The sequence below is a fragment of the Epithele typhae genome (assembly GCF_022376455.1).
Source record: "Epithele typhae strain CBS 203.58 chromosome Unknown BXZ73scaffold_42, whole genome shotgun sequence".
Taxonomy (NCBI): domain Eukaryota; kingdom Fungi; phylum Basidiomycota; class Agaricomycetes; order Polyporales; family Epitheliaceae; genus Epithele; species Epithele typhae.
The window spans coordinates 109,810-133,987 of record NW_025954233.1 but is presented as its reverse complement, the minus strand read 5'-3'; the positions used below and the strand labels follow the sequence as shown (position 1 = coordinate 133,987).

At 57.9% G+C, this 24,178-nt stretch overlaps 9 protein-coding genes and 1 non-coding gene across 10 annotated transcripts; 3 read left to right on the top strand and 7 right to left on the bottom strand.

Annotated features, from left to right (window-relative positions):
• Positions 1 to 1,501: 1,501 nt before the first annotated feature.
• On the top strand, positions 1,502 to 5,542 carry BXZ73DRAFT_103586 (uncharacterized protein; the record flags this gene model as incomplete). Its single annotated transcript, XM_048015625.1, has 12 exons — positions 1,502 to 1,594; positions 1,658 to 1,800; positions 1,860 to 1,964; positions 2,018 to 2,140; positions 2,191 to 2,924; positions 2,978 to 3,778; positions 3,830 to 3,907; positions 3,958 to 4,089; positions 4,149 to 4,205; positions 4,261 to 4,848; positions 4,910 to 5,150; positions 5,203 to 5,542. 12 exons carry the CDS (start codon positions 1,502 to 1,504, stop codon positions 5,540 to 5,542), a joined length of 3,435 nt encoding a protein of 1,144 aa, XP_047875591.1.
• Positions 5,543 to 6,084: 542 nt separating this feature from the next.
• On the bottom strand, positions 6,085 to 6,187 carry BXZ73DRAFT_t149. The gene has a single exon. It is a non-coding gene; the product is annotated as a tRNA-Lys (tRNA).
• Positions 6,188 to 6,425: 238 nt separating this feature from the next.
• BXZ73DRAFT_79268 (uncharacterized protein) lies at positions 6,426 to 7,195 on the top strand (the record flags this gene model as incomplete). Its single annotated transcript, XM_048023050.1, has 5 exons — positions 6,426 to 6,563; positions 6,618 to 6,647; positions 6,713 to 6,892; positions 6,951 to 6,992; positions 7,049 to 7,195. 5 exons carry the CDS (start codon positions 6,426 to 6,428, stop codon positions 7,193 to 7,195), a joined length of 537 nt encoding a protein of 178 aa, XP_047875590.1.
• A 405-nt stretch (positions 7,196 to 7,600) lies between these two features.
• On the bottom strand, positions 7,601 to 8,466 carry BXZ73DRAFT_91293 (alpha/beta-hydrolase; the record flags this gene model as incomplete). Its single annotated transcript, XM_048025925.1, has 4 exons — positions 7,601 to 7,912; positions 7,957 to 8,153; positions 8,240 to 8,276; positions 8,380 to 8,466. 4 exons carry the CDS (start codon positions 8,464 to 8,466, stop codon positions 7,601 to 7,603), a joined length of 633 nt encoding a protein of 210 aa, XP_047875589.1.
• Positions 8,467 to 8,839: 373 nt separating this feature from the next.
• On the bottom strand, positions 8,840 to 10,390 carry BXZ73DRAFT_50592 (uncharacterized protein; the record flags this gene model as incomplete). The annotated part of the gene is made up of 8 exons (XM_048020464.1): positions 8,840 to 9,012; positions 9,067 to 9,162; positions 9,234 to 9,306; positions 9,363 to 9,457; positions 9,532 to 9,768; positions 9,834 to 9,904; positions 9,963 to 10,015; positions 10,145 to 10,390. 8 exons carry the CDS (start codon positions 10,388 to 10,390, stop codon positions 8,840 to 8,842), a joined length of 1,044 nt encoding a protein of 347 aa, XP_047875588.1.
• A 414-nt stretch (positions 10,391 to 10,804) lies between these two features.
• BXZ73DRAFT_50496 (recombinant Actophorin) lies at positions 10,805 to 11,493 on the bottom strand (the record flags this gene model as incomplete). Its single annotated transcript, XM_048020445.1, has 2 exons — positions 10,805 to 11,057; positions 11,228 to 11,493. Coding segments are annotated over 2 exons (519 nt in total), but the record flags the coding sequence as incomplete, so codon positions are not given.
• A 413-nt stretch (positions 11,494 to 11,906) lies between these two features.
• Positions 11,907 to 14,540, bottom strand: BXZ73DRAFT_50493 (actinin-like protein; the record flags this gene model as incomplete). Its single annotated transcript, XM_048020444.1, has 14 exons — positions 11,907 to 12,065; positions 12,120 to 12,191; positions 12,242 to 12,322; positions 12,374 to 12,520; positions 12,574 to 12,886; positions 12,935 to 13,340; positions 13,393 to 13,492; positions 13,548 to 13,668; positions 13,722 to 13,838; positions 13,902 to 13,980; positions 14,035 to 14,160; positions 14,211 to 14,220; positions 14,274 to 14,364; positions 14,413 to 14,540. The coding sequence occupies 14 exons, from the start codon at positions 14,538 to 14,540 to the stop codon at positions 11,907 to 11,909; spliced, it is 1,950 nt and encodes a 649-aa protein (XP_047875586.1).
• A 235-nt stretch (positions 14,541 to 14,775) lies between these two features.
• On the top strand, positions 14,776 to 16,991 carry BXZ73DRAFT_79265 (SSrecog-domain-containing protein; the record flags this gene model as incomplete). Its single annotated transcript, XM_048023049.1, has 7 exons — positions 14,776 to 14,830; positions 14,902 to 15,077; positions 15,137 to 15,242; positions 15,295 to 15,785; positions 15,839 to 16,065; positions 16,116 to 16,543; positions 16,597 to 16,991. The coding sequence occupies 7 exons, from the start codon at positions 14,776 to 14,778 to the stop codon at positions 16,989 to 16,991; spliced, it is 1,878 nt and encodes a 625-aa protein (XP_047875585.1).
• Positions 16,992 to 17,238: 247 nt separating this feature from the next.
• On the bottom strand, positions 17,239 to 18,198 carry BXZ73DRAFT_79264 (uncharacterized protein; the record flags this gene model as incomplete). Its single annotated transcript, XM_048023048.1, has 1 exon — positions 17,239 to 18,198. One exon carries the CDS (start codon positions 18,196 to 18,198, stop codon positions 17,239 to 17,241), a length of 960 nt encoding a protein of 319 aa, XP_047875584.1.
• Positions 18,199 to 20,812: 2,614 nt separating this feature from the next.
• Positions 20,813 to 23,101, bottom strand: BXZ73DRAFT_79263 (uncharacterized protein; the record flags this gene model as incomplete). Its single annotated transcript, XM_048023047.1, has 9 exons — positions 20,813 to 21,016; positions 21,040 to 21,059; positions 21,080 to 21,221; positions 21,283 to 21,322; positions 21,480 to 21,572; positions 21,707 to 21,858; positions 22,008 to 22,402; positions 22,762 to 22,805; positions 22,920 to 23,101. 9 exons carry the CDS (start codon positions 23,099 to 23,101, stop codon positions 20,813 to 20,815), a joined length of 1,272 nt encoding a protein of 423 aa, XP_047875583.1.
• Positions 23,102 to 24,178: the final 1,077 nt, after the last annotated feature.

Below are 24,178 nucleotides of genomic sequence, written 5' to 3'. Positions count from 1 at the left end.
GGCCGCAAGGAGTCCGCGATGCGATCGAAGATCAAGGACCAGCAGCTGGTGAAGACACAAGCAAAAGTGAAGGAACTCGAGGCGCAGATCATCGCTCTCGAAGGTGGAAACATCACGGCGTCTACTTCCGCACCTGCTGCTGTCACCCCGGCGCCCACGACCGTAACCCCCGCTATCACCGCTTCCCCCACCATCGCCAAGGGTGCCTCCAGCCTACCCACGTCGCTACCTCCCAAACCCTCCGCCGGACAACGAGGAGGGGCTCCGGCTGCCCGTGGTCGCGGCTTGCCTGTTCGCGGGGGTTTGTCGATCCGCGGAGCCGCCCCAGGAGCCGGCCGTGGCGCACCCGCCGCCGCCGCCGACGCTGCGACGAACGGCGCGAAGCGTACTCGCGAAGGCGACAACATCGTCGACGACGCCACAGCGAAGCGACAGAAGCAGGGCGGTGCACCTGTTCAGCTGCGGCGAAACCGCGTTGATACGCCGCCATGAGCGGCTCAGTAGACGAACTCACGGACTCAATTCTGCCTTCGCTCCAACCTTGTCACTCTGCCTCATCCTCCAGACTCTGTACCTCACACATATGTATTTTTATGTCTTGCATGCCATCCTTCTCATTCCGTTGCTATTGTACCGTATCTACATGTCGAGCTGCTGCCGAGCTTACATAATTTTCCCCGAATGCCACCTCTGGAACATTTCACCCCACCACGCCCTCCGCCGCTGAGGTTGATCTGATTCTTGCATCACAACGTGTGTGCACCTTCCGATGGTTACTGTCAGGTTCTCCACGTCTAGTGGGCAGTCAACGCCGTCGACCTGCCACGACCCGACCAAGGTTGCCATGTCCTGAGGTCGAGGTTGAGCTACCTGGATGCACCTGTAGTATCTCATTTAATCTCAATGTCGAGGGTGCTGAACGCTGAATGACCTAAAACGGAGAACAGGTTCCTAGTCGAATCAAACTGACGTCGGCGACGGCCTCGAGGCAAGCACGAGGCTGCAGACGCTGGTTGCCCATCATCACCGGGGAATGAACGGTTGAAAGCACACGGGTGGGATAATTAACTGGTGCCTTGCTTAGCAAATGCGCGCCTTGGGGAGAGCTTGTTTCCGCGTCGGGCGATATGGCACGTTTGGCCACGCTAGGTCTCGGAGCATGTCTTTAGGCTTCTGTAGGGGAGAGCATTTGCAGAACTCTCTTTTTACATAGGCGCCTAGAGTCATCTGTGAGAGGAGGGCGTGGGCGCCTAGGGGACGGACGCGGTGGCGTGAGCGGGGTCCGGCGCGTCGCGTCGCGGTACGTAAGGACGCGGTTGTGGCGACCTCATGCTAGGCGCGTTCTCCTTCTCACGCCCATGTTCGACTCTCGCCCGTAAGCGAGTCTCAACCGTGATGCGTCCTTGACCTCCAACCGCCTCGTCGCTTTCGCTCTGTCCTCGTCTCGTCTCGTTTCTCCTCTCTTGTCTGTAAATCTAGCTGTCGTCGCTCTCCCTCGCCCATGATTCCGCCACCACAGCCTCCCAATGAGGCGACCGACATCTTCTCCATCTCCGACCAGGTCCTCGCCGACAGGCTTCAGTTCATCGAGGAAGTACGCATATCAGCCTCTGCTGCGGCTTGAGACACGTCGGTGTTCATTTTTTCACTCATGCAGATCGGTTTCGGAAACTGGGGAAGCGTCTGGCTCTGCTGCCCCAAGGGCGACACATCCTCGAGCCCTCTGCAAGACAGCAAGATCGCCGTTAAGCTCGTTCACCGCTCCAAGACCTCCACCACCGCAGCTCGAGTCCGGTCATTGTACGTTACCCTGGTGTTGCTCATTCTCTTTACTCTCTGTTCATCGCTTGCTTGCACAGATGGAACGAAATGAAGGTCGTCCGGTCGCTGAAACATGAGCCCCACCCGTCCATCATCCCCTTCTACTCGTTCATCATCACTCCCTCGTATGCCTTGATCACGATGTAAATATCTCCCCTTGATGGTTTCCACCACACACCTTCTGACGCACTAGCAGGGCATACCATCCCAGACTAATCACCGTCGAAGTTTCTGAATCCCACGCTAAGGAGTGGTTCCGATCGCTCTTATCTGGTGTTGAGTTCCTGCACAAGCACGGCGTTGTGCACAATGACATCAAGTACGCCACATTTATTCATCTCTGCATTACGCATATACTCATTTACACAGACCCGCAAACATCCTGCTGTCCAACGAGAACGTTCCCGTTCTAGTCGACTTTGGCTTTGCTGAGCGGTATGATCTGCAGTCCTCGGAGGCGTTCCACAGTAATCTGTCGTACGGCACCCCCGAGTATCTCTCTCCGGAGCGTGCCCGTGGTCTCCCTCACGACACACGCAAGTCAGATGTCTGGTCCCTCGGCGTCACATTCTTCGAGATCCTTGTCGGCCGGACAATGTTCGAACTCTCCGAGGGCGAACAGTTTTCGACGAAGGCGGATTTGGAGAAATACTGGGCGCGCACCCTCCGCGGCAAATGGGTCGGCACGTGGACCATGTCCAAGGGCGTTGAGAAGCTTCTCCGCCGGATGGTGCTCCCCAACGCCGACCTCCGCTGCACTGCCTCGCAGGCGATGGCCGACCCGTACTGGACTCAGGCCGAGTCGCTCAAGCAAGTGCACAGAAAGTCTGCCAGCGTGTCACACTCGCGGAGCTCTTCTTTGATTCTGGACAAGGAGATGACGAAGCTGTTGGATGTCATCCCACCATGGGCTTCCCGTGGTAGCAAGGACAAGGACAAGGCGAAGGTCGAGAAGGATAAGGGCAAGGCCGAGAAGGACAAGGGCAAAGTTGCCGGCAAGGAGAACGTTGTGCTCGGGAAGAAGGACGCCCAGGCGGCGGCCCGCTCAGGACACGGACACACACGCTCTGCTTCTCAGCCGAAGCTCCAGCTGTCACCCGAAGGTATGGTGTCTGTCGTTTCTTGTTGCGGCCAGATGCTAACGTCGAAATGACAGCGCGAGGTGTAGCGCAATCCAAGCGACAGCACGCAATGCCGTCCGTGTTCTCTGCCCTATCTCCCATCAAGCACTCGCCCCCTCCGTCAACTGCGACGTTTAGCGCGATGGAGAAGGAGAACCCCGGCGCAGAGCGCTCCAAAGGCCCTCGTGTTGCACGGAAACCTCTCGGCCCTCGGTCCCCGTCGAACACCCCTCCAAGCACCCTCGGGCGCCACGCGTCTAAAGAGAATGCCCATGCCGTTGCTCGCGTCCACACCAACGAGAAAGCGGCCACCGCAGAACGTCGTCGCAGCCGTGCCCTACGCGATGTCACCCACGGTGCGAACGTCTCCTCGCCCCCTCCAGCCCCCTCTGCGCGTGTGCGCAAGGCCGCGGACAGCGACACCCTGAAGTCAGCGGACACCAGCAAGGACTCGGTCCGCAGCCGGATGATGGACTGGGAGCGTGAGCGCGAACGTCTTCGCGAACTGGAGCGCCAGAAACTACGCGAGGCGGAGTCAGAGGTCGACGACGACGGCGACGCAGAACACGCCCGCGAGGAGGAGTGGGCACGGGAACGGCGGCGGATGGAAGAGGAGACGAAAGCTCATCAGGAGCGAGTCGCCCGTGACGAGGAGGCGGAGCGCAGGGAAGTGGCAGAGGCGGAGGCGGAGGCGGAGAGGCAGGAGCGTGAACGGGAACACCTGGATCGTGAGGAGCGGAGGCGGCGGGAGTACATCCTACCGAAGATTAGCGTGGGTCCTGCGCTGGTGCCCGAGACGAGCCTGTCGACCTCGCCGCTCAGTCCGCTGTTTGAGGGTACGGCCGTTTCTCATCGTTGCTCGCCGTTGTCGCTTACCGGTCGTGCAGAACCGTCGGAACCGCCAGCGACACCACATGCCGAAACCAGCATGGGTGCTCTCAAGCAGAGCCTGCGAATGTCCATTGGTACGTGGTGTGGCCCCTTACTCGATTTGGCATTGCTGACCAGTCCGTAGGCAACGCGGTGCGGCTATATAAGTCGTCGACCCATATGCTCGGTCGCTCGACGCCCGCGCTGACCCTGGGCTCTGGAGACGCTGATGACGACTCTCATAGTCTCAGTGAGGATCCGTCGTGGGACGACGATGGTGGGTCATACTTGAGCGGATATGATCAACCAAACGAACTCATAACTCCCCCCCAATAGCTCAACGTGAAGAGGCCAGAATGGATCGCATGACTTTGTGGATCCAAAGTGTCGAGCGTACGTGCATTGGTGATGTCTTTGCAGACTTCTTGCTCACTCTGAAGACTTACAGGGGTAGTGGACGAGGCTCGGCAGAACTTCGAGGCGAGCTCGCCTACTCCGATTGTCACTCCCGCTGCTCTACCCATCGCCCCTATCTCACGTCGCTCTTCGGCCAACCACTCGGGTCGTGGTCAGCGAGTACCACGCAAGATCCTGGCTGCCAACGAGATCTTCGTCAACGACTATGAGCCCGAGACGTACGCCCGCAACGCAAGCATGCTCTCCGACAGGAGCGGGCTCTCCTCTCCTCTCCCCAGTCCCTCTTACCTCAATGCCACTTACCACCCAACCATCGACACCACGCTTCCCACTATCCCCTCGGAGGCTCCAAGTACCTTCCTCGATACGTCACGAGCGCTTTCGGAGTCTCCTTCGCGGGCGAGTTCTGTTGGTCCGAGTGAGGTCCTCCCACCTCCTCAAACCCCCTCTCGGAAGCGCCGCGCGACCGTCGTCACCCGCTCTCCGGATAACGTACGGGCAGTTAAGAGCCTTGATCTCGACCTCTCCCCATCGAAACGGCGAGAGAAGTCGCGCAGCCACGGGGACCTCCTTCGGCCAATCACCCCCATCACCAAGCTCGAGTTTGAGCTGGAGCGTCGTACGTCCATTTTATACCCAGCTGCCTATCTGCCACTCAGGAGCTGACCATCGGGGTATAGTGTCCCAACCCGCTCCGCCGCCCAGGCTGTCTTCGGTCGTTGACAAGAGCCTTTTCATCGCTTCCTCGCCAATGCTCCAGCGTGTCGACGAGAACACGTACGAGACGCCGCAGCGGCAGAAGAACGAGCTGACCGCCTCTCCTCTCCACATCGAGTCATACCCACCAAAGACTATGCCGGCGAAGGGGTCGGTCACGCTCGATACACCTGCCAAGCGGCAGATTGAGGGCGTTTACGACAGGTACATTCTTTCGATTGCTTTATACTGCGGCCAGATATTTACGACCCGGCAGATTCCTCATGTCCACTACCGGTGTTAAACGCAACGGCAAGGGCTACCAGTCGTACAATGCCAATGCGCCGGTCGAGAACATCAACCCTGTGCGCCCGCAGACCTCGATGGCGAAGCGAAGCCAGAAGTTCTTTACCGCGCGTCCGAAGATGCCGCCGCCGGTCTCGAGCGACGACATCCGCCGTCAGTCGTCCTTCGACGAGTTCGGTGCGTTCATGAGCACCCCGGCGCCCGGTGCCCAGGAGCAGAACCACAAGACCATCACCATCGTCCGCAATGCGTTCAAGGCCATCGTCACCGGCAAGCCCACCTCACGCGTGGCAAAGCCGGTATGGCATTGACGCCGCCGTGGACTTTCCGTTTTTGCTTCGTTTTTCTCTCCTCGTTTAGTGCACTACCCGGTCTTCGTTCCCGTGTCTATATATCCCCTCAATCTTTCGCTCGTCCGCTGCACCGCATACATTGCATCTTACGTCTTCGCTAGTTCCCCCCTCCGTTTCCCACCACTCGTCTGGCCCCCCACACCCTACCACACCGCCCACATCCTTGCCCACTCGCCTTTCGCATGTCGTCTCCGTCGTCGCTATCTAACCCTCGTCCGTGCTGCTTTCGCGTTATTCCAGTATCTATCGACGCCCCGCCCTCGCACGACCCGCCCACGGACCCTCACGACCCCGCAGCCCTTCTTGCTTATCGTTCTACGCTCTGATAACGCTCATGCTCATGTAGTTGACGTCTCCCAATACGATATTCTTCACGGTCTAGGACCATCTGTCCCTGGTATGAGGATGTGGACACGGGAGGATGCACGGGTATTGGGTCGGCCATGCAAACAATGGAATCTCCGACATTTCCGATAAAAAGTAACAAGGTCTGTAGTCATAGCCCACGGCGAGGGTCGAACTCGCAACCTTGAGATTTCACCAGCCCGAGGCAAACCTGGAGGCTTAAAAGTCTCACGCTCTAGCCGATTGAGCTACGCGGGCTTAACATGTATACGCCAGCACTAGATTGTGGAGCTGCTCGCATCTACGCGCCTCGATCGAGAACGCTCGTGCGTCTGTTGCATAACGTCATCTCCTGATGGCGCCTGTGGCCGTCCGAGACTCCGAGGCGCGCCTGCGTCGCCGCCCTGGCCAGCACGCCTTCGTTCTCACCCTCGTCTCCCATCCTGCTCGCCGCTCGCACCACTCTGCTCACCGTCTCCTTCACTGCTTGACGATGATGGCCTCTCGCTTTGCCCACCGCCTCGTCACCGCCGCCCGTCCCGCCGCACGCGTTTCGACGCGCAGCGCAGGCCGTCGGTTCGCCAGCTCCGGACCTGGACACGCCGCGAAGGAGAGCAGCGACACGCCCTGGATGGTTTGTGACACGCCCGCTCTCTCCAGACGTCGACTAACTTGCGGCTTTACGTAGATCGGGTCTGCGCTCGTCTTCGGGCCTGTGGTGAGTGCGCACGCGCGCCGTGGCAGATGGTACGCTCACTGTCCTCTGTGGCTGTCGCCCTCCAGATCGCGTACCTCCTGTTCCCCTCCTCGAAGGAGAAGGCGAAGCACACTGCGGCCCACCCCCGCGCGCACGACGGCCTCAGCCACGTCCCTGAGCCCGTCGCGGCAAAACAGCCCGCGTCCGAACCTAAGCCCGAAGCGCCCGAACCTGAGGACGTCCAAAAGTCCACCGCACAGGCCGTCGTACGTCTCCTCTTCCTTCTTCGCGCCCATGTATCGACCGCGAACGCCCCCGTCGCAGGCTTCCGACTCGCCGAAGGACGCGCAGAACGCAGAGGAGACGGTACGTTCCCGCAGGCTCGCTTTACGGCGGCGCTGACGCGCACGCGCGCTTCCCAGGGTTCGGACTCGGCCTCCGAGGACGGCAAGGTACATGGCTCGCCCGCGATGACCGACTCGGAGGGCACCACCGCGTCTGCCGAGGAGGTTGACGAGTCGATGAACAAGGCTTTCGTGCGTGCTCGTTGCGTCCTCTTATTCCGCTGAGCTGACGCGATGCGTCAAGCAGAAGTCCAACCTTCCCACCGACGCTCAGGTGGCTGAGGAGAACGCCAACACCGCGCCCGCGCCGGCTGAGCCCGAACAAAAAGAGGAGCCCAGCACTGACGCTCCCAAGGTGCGTCCATCGAGCTTGTCGCAATTTTCACAAGCTGACTGGACACTGATACCTAGTCGGAGGATGTGTCAAAAGAGGAGTCGAAGCACTAAATTATACACCTTTGGACGCTGGTGTTTTTTACTCTTGAGCCCCCGCGTATATTTCACTGTTCACCGCAACATGGATATATGCCCCTCGCGCCTTCTTCCGAGTGTGATGGCAGCAGTTGAGCACGACGGACGCGGTAATTACCCAATGCTAATGTAGACCCAAGCCTCCGCCGCGGAGCCCCCTCAGGCCTCCTTCGGGATCAGATACTTGGTGAAGAACGTCAACACCTGCGACACCACGTCGTCCCTTGCCTTCCGCTGCACCGGGTCCTTCAAGTCCGCACGCGTCGTCCAGCCGTGCTCAACGCCATCGTACACCACGACCTCCACCTCCAGCCCCATCTCCTTCCACTTCTTCTCCGCCTCCTCCGCCCTGCTCTTGCCAAAGTAGGGGTCCTTCACCCCGGTGGCGAGCGAGAACGGCCGCTCGACGAGCGCGAGGTCCGCGGGGAACGAGACCCCCGACGGGTGGCACGCCGCGGCCGCGTCGAAGAGCTGTTGAGCGTGATCGCGAAGCCGCCGCCCCAGCAGTAGCCGACGAAGCCGACCGCGGCGCCGGGCGGCGCGGACGCGCGGACGGCGGCCGCGAGCGAGGTGATGAGCGCGTTCTGGCGCGGCCGGTTGCGGAGGACGAAGGGGACGATGAAGAGGAGCGCGGCGGGGAAGAGCACGAGGCGGTGGAGGATCGGGACGTCCTTGTCCAGGGAGGTGAGCGCCCAGAGCGGGACGCGCGAGCCTGGGCGGAGAGACGGGTGAGCGGCGCGCACGGGGGGCCGACGATAGCGCATAACACGGCGGAGAGAAGGAGGGAGAGGGGCTCACCGTTGAAGAGGTCGGGGAGGATGACCTTGAAGTTGCCCTGCGGGCGTACTCGTCCGCGAGGAGGCGCGTGTTGGGGAACGACCAGCCAAAGACGTCGGAGCCCATGACGATGATGCGGAGCGCGTCGTCGGGCCCGTCACGTATGCGTCCACGCCGTCGAACTTGGTCTCATTCCCCACGGGCGTGCCCGTGTGCAGCGCACCGCGCACGCAGTTCTCACAGGCCATCGGCGGGAGCGTCGGAGCGAGGCGGAGGCAGATCGGAGGTGGAGGGATGTGGACGAGGATGCGGGCGCGGGTAGGCGGGCACGGTCGCCCGCCCGAGACCACTTTATAATAGTCTGGACAAACCCACGGAAGAGGGTGTCCATCAGGAAGTCCGAACGCTCTCAGAGGCTTTCCGGGTGCGGAGGGCACACGGTGCGTGGCTGGTCCGGGTATAGTCATTAAATTTGAGCCCGACCCACCTTGTCGTCCGGTTTACTGGAGTTTCCGAGGCAGGCTAGTAGTTGGTGTCACCAGAATACATCGGCCGATCTTGGGGCTGCCAATCAAAAATGAAATTCAGAGCTGGTAAATCTCTTACAGTGCCAATCGTCTCTCAAATGGGCTGCTTGCTACAAACATGTTCCTCTGCAACGGAGTTCATCTCGGCGCCTCCAAAAATCCCGGGGATCCTACTGCGACTTCGTCTTCTGAGGCCCAAACATCCCGTGCCCAGCGGAGCACGTCCGGCTTTCACGTCGGCGACATAATGCTGGCGCTTCTCAAGGTCTGTATGATGTTGTTTAGTCTACGCAAAGAACACTGAAGCCCCTCGGCACTTACCAACAGCCCACATCGCGGCACCGATGCGGTTCGAAATCGAGAAGACCAGCCCGACGATGGGCAGGCGTTCAGCGAGCGCTGCCGTGAACCCGAACGCTATGATTGCAATGACAGACGATGTGCATTACTTTCAGAGGACCATTCAGTCAGGCCGAGAAGACCCGCACCTCTGTAGTCCCACTTGCGCTCCTCGATGAAGGTCGCGACCTGCTCGGGCGTCATACCCTTCACTTTGTAATACTGTCGGGTGTCACAATCGGCGGGTCCTTGTACCTGTGAGCAGTGGAGGTGCTTACCGGCTCGTGGAGGTACTTCGCCGTCCCCAGCGCGCGGAACCACGCCGCGATGACCATGCCCGCCAACGGGATGAAGTTCAGCGGCAGGGCGATCACTAGCGCAGAGCGGGCGTGCACACCGTCAGCGCCGCTTCTCCCCGTCACACCCGTGCGTGAATAGAGTACTTACCGTTGGCGACGATGCGGCCGACGGGTCCGCTCATGAGGTCCTTCCAGCCCCACCTGACCGGCTTCACGCGCGGGGGATGGTCCCACTCCTCGACATACGGCTGCCAGAACGCGGTCCCTTTGGCGCGCGACTGGATCGTCTGCTCGTACGCGCGCTCACGTGCGACGCGGAGGTTGCGCGAGAGGAAGAAGTAGATGATTGACGACACCTGCGTCGAGAGGAAGAAGAGCGTCGCGTCTACGGCAACGGGGAACCAGCGGTCACGTGAACGACGGGGAATGGCGGCAAATGGGGGCACGTACAGGTGGTGAGGTCGAATGGCATCTGGATGCCGAAGAGGGTCTCCCGCGAGAGACCAGTCACGCGGGGGGAGCTTTGGCCGTGTTCGAATCATGAAGAGCTACGCTGGACTAGCGATAGGGGGTACGCACTTGATGAGGAAATATTCGACGAACACCTTCTGGATCTTGTACGACCCAGCAGTCTGTTAAGTGTAAGCATTGCTCTCAGACACTTGCAGGCCACATCACTAATCCCAGTGCACTCCCCTCTCCTCATTCGCCCCATGCAACTAGGAGGACGCATATAGCCACAATGACACATGTCTACTCACCCAAATGAGCCCCACGGACGCGCCGCGCACAAAGCCGTGCCTGCACTTCTGCCATGCGGGTACGCGCAAGTTGCGGTCCGTGATAAGCCTGTAAAAACCCACGGCGACGTACGATGGCGGAAATTGGAGCCGCGATGTCGCGCGACGGAGGTTCTCAGGGATGTCCTCTTCATACGGCGAGAGCGCTGTCTCGCCCTGGAAGCCCCCCGGGACGATCTTAGCTTCCCCGGCAGCGGGCACAGACATGACGGCGGAAGATGGTGATGAAACGATAGATGCAGGGAGAGAGCGGATATGCGTATTGAGGAGAGGGATACCAAGCACACGACGGCAGTAAGGAAGGGGCGACGGCGGCACGATGACGCTGCCTGGTGAGCAAACACGCGCGCACCGCCCGCGAAACGGAGCGCCCGAGTGCAGCCGCGGCCCGTGGCAGAACGGCCTGGGTGCCAGTCTTGCACACTCACTCCCAGTCACTCCCCTAGCATATTCGCTCGAGAGGGGCGCGAGCGCGGCTGATAAGGCGAGATGGTTTGCATTTATACACTTCTACCACTCTTCTTCGTAGAGCTCGTTACGGGGATACAGCCGCCAATAAACAAGTCGTGCACTGGGCGGGGAGTGAGGGGAAGGGTTTCGAGCAGGAGGTCGCGTGAGCGTTCAGTTTCCTCGCGCAGCCTTGTCCCGGACTGCGCGGTGCGGAGACGAGGGTCCGAGATGGAAGGGAGAGACGACGCGATCAGCCTGAGTGGAAGACCGTGGAGTAGATGGAGCACACGCACCAACATCCTCAGCGATCTCGCTGTAGTCCGTACCCTGGATCTCGACGGCGATGCCGACCAGTGCGCGCCGCAGCGCGTCCTTGGACGAGGCGAACAACATCTTCTGCTTCACCTTCGCATCATCGGGCGACCTGATCGGTGCGATCGCACAAACGCGCGTCGCGTAGATAACACAAGATACCGTCAGCGGTGTTGAAACCAGGCGCGTCGTGCAGACGATGTCTCCAAGCAGGTGGACAGGTCCGGGAAAGACAGAGCCGCACAACGCGACTGGAATGCGCGGTAGGCGAAGGATACTCACCACGAAATAAAGGTAAGCTTGTTCCGGATCCCACCGTCCTCCCGCTTGTACTCAAAGTCGTACACCGCCCACCTGCATTCCGCCTCGGGAAGCGAGGCAATGAACTCGTCATACGTGCTCGTCTGCTCGCCCGTCTTCTCGACGATGATCTCGGTCAGGTCTTTCGCGAGCGTGAACACGACAAATTTGGGCTTCTTCGCCTTCCCGAGCTTGAGCTCTTCATAAACGGAGAGGCACTGCGCGTTGACGCCGACGCCAGAGGCCTGTCGCACGGATCCCGGGTGAGATCTGTGCACATCGCGCCGGCATGGCGCGAAATGGTGCGTACCATGGCTGTGAGTGAGGAAGGGAGGAGTGGGTGTGGGTGGAGGAACGCTCGGGATGGAGGTAGGAGCAGCGGAGAGAGCTGCTATAAGTATATCACGATGGACGACGCCGGCGATTGCCGCGCTCTGATTGGGTGAGGCGGTGGCAGACTCGCCTCCTGCGCACCGCGCACCGTACTGCTTGGCCGAGCCGGTAGATGATACAGTAGTCTATTTCGTAATGTAGAGGAATGTCCCAGGGGTGCCAGACTTGGAGAGCGAGGTAGGCTACAGAGAAATTTGACAGTTGCGTCGTCGAGGCCTGCCACGGCGCGAACATAGCATCCAGGCGGTCGAACTGATAAGTTGCAACCTCACTGTGCTTCCTGCTCAAACACTTCCTCTATCCAGCTCTCGTAATCGTATTCGGGTTCTCCGATGTCATTCTGTGTCAAGGGCATCGCTTGCCGGAGGAATTCGATCGCACTCGCTGGTAGGCTGGCTACACGGAGATCAAGCTCCGTGACATACGGCTGCGGCAGGTTTATCAGTCTGGGCGTCCACAGTTGGACTCGATGCGGTCTCACCTTGTCCGCAGCAATTCCTCTGAATGATTCGCGCAGCTGTGCGGGCGTTGTCTGATCCTCCATGATGTCAACCTAACAAAGGGTGAGTTGCGCTGTAGGACACTACGTCCACACAAGCTTACCAATAGGTTGATGAACGCTTCGAAGGTCACCGCGCCGTAGTCCGCCATGAGCTGGTCGAAAATCAAGTCCATATCCTCGTCCTGCGGCACAGTATCAGTGCCTTGCCCCAGTACCTTAACCTGGCGACCTACGGAATACACGATGCCAAGGCTAGCCAACGCCGCAGTCATTTCCGACTGGCTGAGGGTATTTGACTCGTCTTTATCAAAGTATCGGAACGTACTCTCGAACTGCTCGAGCTGCGCCGGAGTCAAATTGGTCATATTGCGTGACACGATCTATCGCCAAAGGTCAGTACTAACAATACTTAGATCTGATCAAGAAATCGCACCTGATTGTCGACGAAAGCGATCTTCTTTGAGACACTTTGTGAGACAAGTTCAAGCTCAAACCGAAGATCTTCTACGGTGAAAACTGTGTAGTCGTTCTCATCCACTTTTGCAGCTTGACACTCCGCGTCAGCCTCTACAACGATTTGTAGGGAAGACGAGATTGGTGGTATGCGGGTTTGTAGCTCCCGGATCTGTTCCACTTGTTCTTCCAAGGGACCTTCTATGGACACCAGTTCCGAGGATATCTGTCGTAGGCGGCGTTCGAAGTCGTTCGCGAGGTCTGCATATTTGCGTCGGAGGTTGTCTTTGATTCTAGAAGTAGGATGAGACACAAGCATTGCGCAAGAAAGAACCGCTTACTGTCGAATCTCGGCATTGATGGCACGCGACCGCGCAGCTTCCGCCTTCAGCAAAGTGTTCCAAGCTCCATCAACGTCAAACAAGGAAAGGCCTTGAGGAGGGACATATTCCCTTAAACCATAAGTCTTGAGCTTTGTTTGCACGTTCCCAAACAAGGTGGCAACATCTTGCTTCTCTGTAACCCATTGTCGTTTCGTGGTCTGCTTGTAAGTCTGGAATGACGCCGTGTGCTGCACGGCGTCGGCGTATGTACCAACGAAGATCTTGGCGTCCCAAGCTTCCTGCATATCTTCCATGGACCGCAGCAGGACCTTGACGCGCCGTTCATAGTCATTTCGACTCATCCAGATGGACTGCATGAGTTCTGCGAACTTCTCCACGCGTCGCGACACGGTCTCTGTTTGCTCTGCAGTAAAATGTGAGCAGTGTGTGCAACTGGAAAGGCCCATGATACGCACCCATCGACGAAAACGCGTGGAAATATCCGGCAACATACGTCATGACACTACGTTCATCCGGGTTCTGCGTGTCGCAAAGATCTGCAACCTCGAGCAGTTGCTGCATAACCTCGTGAGTCCTGGAGTTTCCGAGAACGCGCAAAGAATGAGCTTACAGGTATTCCAAGATGGTCTTGAGCGACTTGAAAAGCCAGACGCGTATTTCCATGACGGTCCGTCTTGTCCAGTTTGGCATAGTCGATGAGATCAGGACGATGGGCGTGGATCAGCGCGCAACTTGAAGAATTTGAGACCTAGAGCATACATGGGAACAACACGCATTGACTCACAGTGCAAGACCATCTGACCAACTATACGAGAAGTTTTGGACGTCGACCTCCTTGTATGGGGCGGTCTTGCGCTGACACCAGAGGAGCAAACCTTCCTTCGCCGAAAGACCCTCTTCGCTTGAAGTGGCGATTTCTCAGAAAACTGGGACGTACGGGCGAAACGATAAGCCGGAGACGGACCTGATGTCCGCAATGGTGAATCGCAGGATGAGTGTCCAGATCATACCAAGTATGAGCTTCAGGTCGCCGTCAACAATGTCTGTGCTTCACTGTATGAAGAAACGTGCTGGATATTCCGAGTATTTCTCCTCACCTTCAGCCCCGATGTTTGTAAGCTTCACTCCTCGGGATGTAATGAACTCCAGCGCCTTATTCACGTTCTCGGCCTTCTGCACGCGCATTCTTGGATTCTTGTTATAACGTCCCAGGGAGACGTCGCCTGGAAATTTTGAGCTAGATATATCAGTGCAAAGGGCGGTCGTTTCATACCCATGATTTCCTAAGGATCATTCAGCCCCACCAACATATGCAGAGATGTGGCTGAATGCTCACCATTAGCTGAATCAAGCGGACACCATCAGACAGATCCCGGACCAGCGACGCCATGGGCGGATGGCCATTTGCTTCTAGTTTGGTGTTCAGCCTAATAAAAGGTGAGCTCCACAAGCAACCGGAAGTTGAACAACCCTACCATTTGCAGAACGTCCGTTCTTGGACGTCTCGAGACCGCGACTCGAGAGTCTCGATGGTATTGGGGGATAGCGGAGAGAGGATCCCGGCACCCCACGAGGCGCGGGCGGGGTTGTAGGCGATGTCCATGACGGAGGGATGTGTGGTAGCAAAAAGCGATAGGCCGAGGCCGGAACGAGGACGGCGCGGGCGAGAGGCGGAGGACTGAGGCGGAGGCGGGGCGCGCGCCGGTAGAGGCGCTCCGGCGCGCTTGCTTGAGCGCGTATTCGAACTCCGAAACGCGTCCCACTCGCGTCGTGCACCCTGCGCCTCCTGCGTTTGCACCACCACCGTCCCCCCTTCCTTCCCTGTGGCTCCAGCGACCATGGCGACGACGCAGTTTGACGGGATATACCATGCGCTCTCTCCCGAGGTCGGCAGTATGTATCTGTTTGCTCGTAGAATGCGCTTGGTGCAATCGCTCAATGTGGCTTTGCCCGTGTTCACGCAGAGTTCCGTATTGCTGTTAGTGGAATGGCGTGGAAGGCCGAAGAAGGGGAGAAAATGAAAGCAATAGTATCCTCCGACATCAAGTGGGCTCAGTGGAACCGCGTCGCGCGTAACTACCAACTACGAGTGGGGCTGAAGGACAGGTCGAAGGAGACCTTTGATGGTTTTGTCCGGGAGGTGGGTGGTCGTCCCCGTCTTACGCGCAACGCCACCTAAACCAAGACGTACATTTTCAGGACCACGACAGGCTCGCACAACTGCTCAAGCAGCATTTCAGTGTTACGCTGGAAACGAGGGAAGCGTCGTTCAAAGGGTGGAACTGGGGCGTCACAGATTTCCAAGGTGCGTACGGACACGCGTCAAAGTTTGACAGGCTCCTCTCATCCGTATGCAGGCCAAGACCTCGCGTTCCTTGTTTCCAACAAAACTGCGTTTGAACTTCCTTTGGAGAATGTGGCCAATTCTAACATTGCGGGTCGTACCGAAGTCTCGCTCGAGTTCGCTACCCAAAACGGAAAGCCCTCTCGCAATGCACCGGACGAGATGGTCGAGATCCGCTTCTATGTTCCCGGCACACAGGCGAAGGGTCGTGGCTCTGATGCGGGATCTCAAAAGTCGGACAACGAAGAGGATGGCCAGGAGATCAGTGCGGCGCAAGCTTTCCACGACATGGTGAAAGATCTGGCGGAGATTGGTCAGGTCTCTGGCGATATCATTCTCAGTTTCGACGAAGTCAATGTACTCACACCCAGAGGTCGTTACGACGTCGACATGTATCCGGAGTTCCTGCGCCTCCGTGGGCGAACGTACGACTACAAGATCATGTTCAACAGTATTTCCAAGCTTTTCCTACTCCCAAAAGACGACCTGCACGTTTTGTTCATCGTACGTGGTTATGACTATTGTCTATTAAATGTCTCTTAACCTATCGGTTTTAGCTTGGTCTCAACATTCCCATCCGGCAAGGTCAGACGCGGTACCAATACCTGGTTATGCAGTTCAACCGCGAGGAAGAGATCACAGCGGAACTCAATATGCCCGAAGAGGATATCGCGAAGTACGATAGACTGAAGAAGAACTACGAGGATCCGACATACGAAGTGGTCTCGAGCGTTTTTCGCGGTTTGTCAATGAAAAAGATCGTTAAAATGGGGACCTTCCAGAGGTACGACTGCTTCAGGCGGTGCCTGGCATTTCTCTGACTGCTGTCTCTAGTCGCGCCGGCCACCCAAGCGTGAAGGCAAACTTGAAGGCTGTCCAAGGAGACCTCTTCCTACTGGAGAAATACGTGTTCTTCGTGTCGAAGCAGCCCACGCTCATCGAGCTCTCTGACGTTCACCAAGTCGTTTTCTCTCGTCTCGGCTCTGGAGCTGGCGCCACTGCGGCACGCACATTCGACGTCAAGGTGGTGACGAAGAGTGGGAGCGCGGACGTGAACTTCACCAGCGTCAACAAGGAAGAGTACGACAACGTCAGCGCGTACCTGCAGGACAAGAAGGTCAAGACGAAGAACGAGATGATGGAGGGTGAGCTCATCCTTGGACCCGACGACGAGGACGAAGAGATGCAGAGTGTGGCGAGTTCGGGCGAGGAGGCTCCCAGGCCACGCCGCGGTAATGACGACGACGACGACAGCGAGGAGGGTGAGTCTACACGTTCGTCGCTGTACCACGCATGTAATCGACGCTTGTTCCAGACGACGACTTCCAGGCTTCCGATTCGGATGCGGGTTCCCCGACTGACTCGGACTCATCCGATGAGGGAGGACAGACAGCCTCGGACGCCAGCGGTGACCGTGACTTCATGAAGAAGGGCAAAACCAAGGCGAAGGCGGCGCCCAAGAAGAAGAAAAAGACCGAGGCTAAACAGGGCAAGTCCAACGAGAGCGACGCCGATGGCGACGACGGCAAGCCGAAGAAGAATGCGGCTCCGAAACCGAAGCCAAAGCCAAAGCCTAAACCTAAGGATGGAGACGACGCGATGGACGTAGACGGCGAAGATAAGCCAAAGCCGAAAGCCAAGCCAAAGCCAAAGCCCAAGGCGAAGGAAGACAACGACGGGCCGGCGAAGAAGAAGCAGAAGACAGACTGATGTTTAGGTGAACATTTTGAGCCGTTACCCGTCCTCGTGCTGGTAGGAGTTCTCGCTCCGTTGCAGTCTCGCATCTCTATCTCTTGTAGATTACATCGAATCCTGTTGTCATTCATCGCTATCGATTGCACTGCTGTACCATATTTTTGCGAGGGTCAACAACGCCGCTAGATCATATATCACGACAAGTCTAATACAAATGATGCACAATACGTCTACGTGAGTGAGCGCATTATCCTTCAGTCCCTCACTCATTGAACCGAAGATAAATCCCAGGGAATGATGGTACGGCATGGAGTCCTAGCTCACTCGGGCCGTCTTGTCCGACTTCTGATACCCATTGGAACACAAAGTCAGCCCACGCGAATACGAAATCGTTCGTCTCACTGACCTTACGCATCACAGCACTAGCGGGATCATTCAAGAGAGATGGCCCCAGCACAGTAAATATCACGGCCCACAGCGTCGCCACCATTTGCCGCAGATCCCACCATTGAAGACGGACCCTGTGCCTCACCGCCGCCCTCTGCCGTTCCATCCACCTTCCGCTCCGAATCCCCTCCAGGTCGTCGCACCAAGTCGCCTTCTCCTGCCCCCTGAACACCGCCTGCGCCATCGCGAGCGCGAGGAGCACGCAGAAGGCCACCGCGCCGTCGCGGTCCGTCCCAGCCTCAGCTCCCCGTGCGTGCGGTGGATGCGGGCCTCTTGGCGTCGGGGTGGGCGTGGGGACAGGCGTGGGGATCGTGGGCAAGGGTACGACGGTGCTCGCCGCCGCGAACGTCACGACTCTCTCTCCGATCGTTTGCGGCCGAGGCGGGAGAGCAGGGGCACCCTCAGGGGACATGGCGAAGCGGCGGGCGTTGGTCCCGGTCGCGAGCCAGGGCGGGTCCGCGAACTCCATGGGCACCAGGCGCTGTTCTCCCGGCCGCTCGCCCGGGAGTGCCACCCACGCGGGGCGGCCGCGGCTGCGCAGGCGCTGCAGGACGGAGACCTGCGCCGGGGGGCGGCCGCGGCCTGGGACCTTGAGGAGGGCCGTGTCCGGGATGTGTGGTGAAAGGCTGCTCGGGATACCGCTAGCAAAAGGCGCGGTGGCGAAGATGCCTTGGGTGCATCCGAAACGCGGCGATGGGCTGCTAGTGGAGGAGGGCGACGGGACCGGCAGGTGAAGGATGATGTGGCAGATAGGTGGGTTTATAGGAGGCAACATGCTGGGCGCTGTAAGGAAGCGGTTGGAGTTGAGTGCAAGAGACGGAGGGATGGTGTGTGCTCTGACATCCCCATTCTGTGTCCTCCTTAAATGTTCGTTTTTGCATCGTACAGGATGTCGAGCAGTCGAGTCTGAGGAGCTTCGGGTTGCGGTTGCCGCGCTGACCGATATCCGACATCCGCCTCCGGCGCAGCAAGCTGGTTTCCGGTGCCCCTCCATGTCATATTCCCAGTTTTACGCGGCAATGGGCGTTTGTTATGGTTCTACCAAGACCGATAGCGGAGAGGGGGGAGCGCACTTCTGATCGATCTCTCCCTTCCGACCCCCTTTTACCCCCTTCGCTTTCATTTCTGCTTCTCCCGCTCCGTCGCTGTTCAGAATATGCCGTGCTCGATAGAAGACCGTCGACTTTCTGCCTCCGCCACCACATGCGCGATACGGGTTCCTCGCATATACAAGAGTACCCCGGTTTGTGGTTAGTAGTCTGCACTCTTCTGTGGAAACTAATGGTCTGTGTGTCACTGGACAACTGGATAGCCATCACATACGATTTTGTCAACCGCTTCAACTTGAGCTTGAATATCTGAATATCAACCATCTTACGATTCGGTCCTTAGGCGACGCAAGCTGTGACCAAAACACCACGTGCGCCCCCGATGAAACCAATTGCATGTCCAACATCTGCAGCCTGCTAACCGGCGAAGCGCCCTCGCTTCTAGCTCAGCTCGCCGTTCTCAGATACGAAGGCTTCCCAAGTCCAAGTGCTCAGCGCAGGCTCTCCCTCGTGACCATCGGTAGGGCGCATCTGCGGTCTCGGTCACGCTCGGCCGTTGGACGAAGGACGTCTCGATTGAAGTCGCCGCCGATATCGACGTCGAGCCGGTCTTCTGAGGTGGTTGCTACTGACGATATGGGCCGGCCTCCCTCGTTCTGCAGGTTGTCATGCGGCGTCTGCTTGGGTGCTTCCTGGTAGAGCGTGAGAGGCCTAGTGGGAACAGTCTGAAGGCCCGACGCGCTAGGGAGCGGTGGGTGGGTTGCGCTTAGCAGCACACTCACCCACCGTTTGAAGGGATACTCAGCCTCCACCCCTACCGCACACCCCTCGCAGCACCTCCCAGTACGAGCGACCCGTAGGACTCCCAGATAGATTCTCCCTTGAACAACCGCAAACAATATATTTGTATTTCCACTGGACCGTTGGTGGGTGCAGTGACGTCATTAGAGCTCCGTTAATCGAGCAAACGTCAAACGACGTACCGGGTGCAATCGCGGCTGATGATCGCCGAGGACCGGAGCCCAGCGCGCTCTTGCCAGGGTCCGGTAGCCTGCTTTGTCGTGGCGTATGGCTCGACGGGGCAACCATACAGAGGACGCCGGCGTGCGAGTGATGCTGCCAGAGCTACTTTGGAGCATGAGGAAGGAAGGGGGGCGCCGCAAGGACGTAGGGAGAAGGGGGAGACGAACGGGGGAAGCCGTCCAACCGCGGGATGGCGGACGCATCATTCGACGTCGCGACGGAAAGTGTCTGCTCCGACCCGACCCGCCGAGCCTTTGGAAAACACCATGGCTGAGGGAACTGGCCAGCGACGAGGGGAAGGTCGGATTTCGGACAGGATCCGTTTGGGACTGCGCGGTGATGTTCATGCATCATGTCGAGCTCCCAAGGCATTTCAGCAGAGGTGGTGAAACTAGCCGCTGATCCTTCAGACATCTCGACAGAGAGCGACTTGTGCGGCGAATGCGACTTTGTGCCGTGGACGCGAAGAATGGGGTAGTGATCATTTCGGAAACAGCTGTAACGGCGGATGACAAGGAGTACCCCAGGCGATGAAGCGCGCAGAGTCGTCCGCACGCGCTCCCGCGCGCCACATCAGCAAAGTAGGTGCGGAAACGATAGTGTATGATCGTGCACTGGGGCATTTGTAGCGTACGATAGTTAGTGCTAGCGAAGACAATAGAAGGTAGATTAGTATCCAAAGAATGCAGTATCCCGTATTGTACGGCCGTCTGCTTCTTCCGCTATCAACTGATGATCGATTCTCGCGGGCAGGGCTATCAAGTCTGAGTGCGCGCACGACCGTATATCGGTCATCTGCGGCGCATGAGATGATAGTGCTACACGATAAGAGGTCAGAGTTAGCGGAGGAGATGACAGAGAACCTACAGCATCATGCTGAACATTATCGTCTTCTGTCGCACACTAGGGCTCGCGTATAATCACGCAGATATAATTCAATTGCGCAATAATCCATTTGGGATAAATACAAAACAGCAGGTATGGTACACAACGGACACAAGAGCAGAGTTAAGGGCTTACGTAGTCAGCAATGTGGCCGAGTATCAGCACGTCGACATACTCCCCGAATTGAGGGAAGTGTTCCCTCTCGTTAGTACTATCGGAGTGATCAGTAACAGCATGTAGAAAATTCGTATCTAGACAGTGCTGACCTGATAGAGGGGTCAATGCGGAGGGGACGGAAAGCTCGGTCGAGCGTGGCGAGATAAACACGTCAGGTGTGGAGGGGCGCCATGGGCGCGAAAGGGGGAATTGGTTGGGCGCAGGGAGATGGTCGCCTTGAGCGTAGATGCTCGCGTCTTCATTGTCTTCGCTCCCTCACTCCTCACCATGCTCTTCCTGCGGCTGCGTCACAAACGGGGAAGGGGAAGGGGGAGCGAGGCTGAAGGAGAGGTCAGCGGGAGCGGCGACGGGGAACACCGAGGAAGAGAGACGCATCCACTGGGTGATCTGGAACGCCTTCACGAGCCGGATCATCTCCTCGACCGAGCGGTTGATGGGGAGGTTATTGATCGTGATTGTCTGTCCGGCCCCACCGAACGCACGATCAGCCGTCGAACGTATGCTGCTCCAATACGGACGCACCTGAGGATACCTTCATAGAGTCGATGAGAAAGAGCCCGCGGAGGGCGATCATGCCCTCATCCTCAATGAAGACGCCGTAGTCGTGAGAGATTGACATCATGTCGGGGCGCGCGATGAGCAGGAGATCCAGGCCAAGACCACCCTGCTTGCGAGTACAGCGAGTCGATCGAGGGCACGCGAATTGGTGATAGGTCAGTGGTTACCGACGGAAGCAACGTTGAGTCGTTGACACTGTCGGCAAGGCTGAGGAATCAGTGTGAAGAGGAGGAGAAGAGGCGGAAGGGGATATTTTAACCAAAGTTCACACCTCGTGTGGACGGTGGCTCATCACATGTGACCGACCCGCCGCTATAAGCGCCATAACTTGAAGCCTCTCGTTCAGGAGGTGCACCGAGCTCACCCCGTTGCGAACCACACGTTGTGACTCGTGTCTAGTCCGCAGATGCGGAAATGTAGAGAGAGGGTGGTCGTGTTGGCTTCGTGGAGGTGGAACCTAGGGCGCAGAGTGGCGGCCGTGAGGGCAACAAGACGTCTGCCACGAGAGGGTGTTGAAAGCCATGTCGATGTCGATAGAAGTGTGAGTACGGTGAACGAGATGCTTGGAGCAGAGAATGATGAGGAACTCACCACGTCTTGATAAATGGTCGTGCGCGAGCGTGAGTGGCACATCGCACTTGGGGGATGATGGCGGTCGCGGGTTGAGCCCAGTAATAGGCGCGCATGCCCGCACACGCGCCCATGTCTCGGAACAACCGAGTGGAGGTCAAAGCGGGACGCCACTGCGGCGCCGCCGCATCGAGTCACAACAATTAGCAAGGAATCACCGTAAGCAACCTTTGGACTTCAGAATGTCGCTACCAACACGGACCTCCATATTAGTAAGTCTCCCCAACGATATATATCTTGACTTAACTCTCGACCCACTCACTGCCCTCGCCCAGTGCCCAGTGCGGGCGTTTGCCGCGCTGCTCGCGACGACGATGGCGTCGAACAGAGCGCTTCGCTGACCCCCGTAGTGGTGGTCCGCGGGGTAGGCCTTGCTCCTGCCATCGCCCGTGGGGCACACAGGCCTCCAGCATGGCCCGACGATCCACATGGTCACCATTCCGGCCTTGAGCGCAGTGGGGGTGCCGTCAACCCGCGCATGGTTGAAGTCATCGACGACAAGAATCGCAATGCGGCGTGGTTTGATCGTTGGCTCGCGGAGGGAGAAGGCGGCGAGCTGGGAGAGCTTCGCGGAAAGAGGGTCCGGCGTTGGGCCACGCAGGTTTAGAGGAGAGTCGAGACGGACTCGCCGAAGTTCTGGACGACCTGCTTGGCGAGCTCGAAATCGACATTGTTGAGCAGCTTCAATTACGTGTTGTATGCCTACAGGTTGCCACAGTGGGAGAGCTTGAGGAGGCCTAACTTGGCGGAGAGAATGGAATTTGACAAAGAGTGCATTGAATAGCATGTCTGGCAGCTGGCACCAGGGACGTAGAAACACAGAGAGGATAGACATACAGGTGTTCACCCCGCACATCATTCGACAAGAGCGCGGGATTCTACGGTTGGACATGGCCCACATAACCATGCGTGCGAATAAAAAGCGGCATGCCCTGAGCGAGCGTCGCGGTGACGGCGAGGTGCGACCTCGCTATAGCTCGCGGTACGTATAGAAGCGGATAAAAGCGTCAACGTACCACGCTCCCCCCAGGAACCCTGGACGGTGCTGAAGCGCACATGGCTACAACGGGCGCATGCGTATACTTGGCCGGCCTATCGGGGCACCCAGGGCAAGCGAGATAGCCCGACACGGTATGATTTAGACGTCCACCATGAGAGGGGGTGACCAGCGCACCTTGGAATACCCATACGCACTGGCCTCACGAGCACGGACCACGCGCTGGGCGTAGGACGAGCCAGGTTGCGATGCCCAAACGACCCCGCCGTGCGATACCACATTTCTCCTGTACATTTCACGAGCTCGCGCTCGCATGTGAGCGTCGTGCGAAAGGTCGAGGTCCTCCAGGTGAGTGTCATGGTTTTGCTCCCGCGCATATTCTGCCACCGCGAGAGTGAGGACTTCGTTCTATGTGCAATGAACTATTTGCTCCCGCATCGCTGTCTGGGGCTGGGTCGCTTCAAGGAACGCAAGGGAGAGATGAAATGCGCACCTAATGGAAAACAATGCTCAAATGAGCAAGGACACGAGTCGATGTTCCGCGTTTGGATCGCGTGTCCCACTTTAGAAGCAGACATTCTGATGAAGAAGAGGATTTTCATAGCACGACGAGGTGCCGCAGAGAAGCAAAAAAGAAGAAGCGTCAAGAACAAACTGGGGGAACAGAGGAGGATGGGAGGAGGCAAGGTGGGACTCGCCGTCGCCGCCGTCGGTCTGCGGCCCGTAAGCGATTGAACAGGCGCCCGCGCCGTCGTCCATCCATCCTCGCGCGCACCGCGTTCTCTGCCGTGCACACTGTTCGCGTCTTTGCAAATCGAATGTATAGCTCAATACGAACCTCTTATGCACCCCACGCGCCCCATGATTCACCCTTGAAGGAGCCCATGATCATCGACGATCATCGACTACAGCTTTCTGTTTAAGCTACTAGTGCCGGTAGTTAATACATCATATCCTGTATGCGGCCACAAAATGCGATCAAATGTCATAGCAAAGACGAATTAATGTCAGCTGCTACCGTTCTGCTACCATCATTTATCGCGCAGACAATAGATGACCTGTCCCGATATGGCGGTGTCGCGTGTTATCGGGCGCTACCATGGAAAACACCTTTTGCTGATGCATGGCTCAGCTAGCCCACCATATGATGCATCATACGTACCCCGCCCACCACCACCGCCGGCAATCTTGGAGTGAACGCATCACTTGGTCAGTATCTCTTTTATCTTGACTGCATGGTTTCTGAAGTGACTAGCCCCCCGTACATCGCAGTGACGATTCCAGGCGGCCGGCATCAGCAAAATGGGCGCGGAAACGGTAGCGTCTGATAGTGGACGAGGGCATTCGTAGCGTACGATAGTTAGTGATAGCGAAGACAATAGACAGTAGCTGAGCATCCAAGTACTGCAGTAACTCATAGTGTATTATCGTCTGCT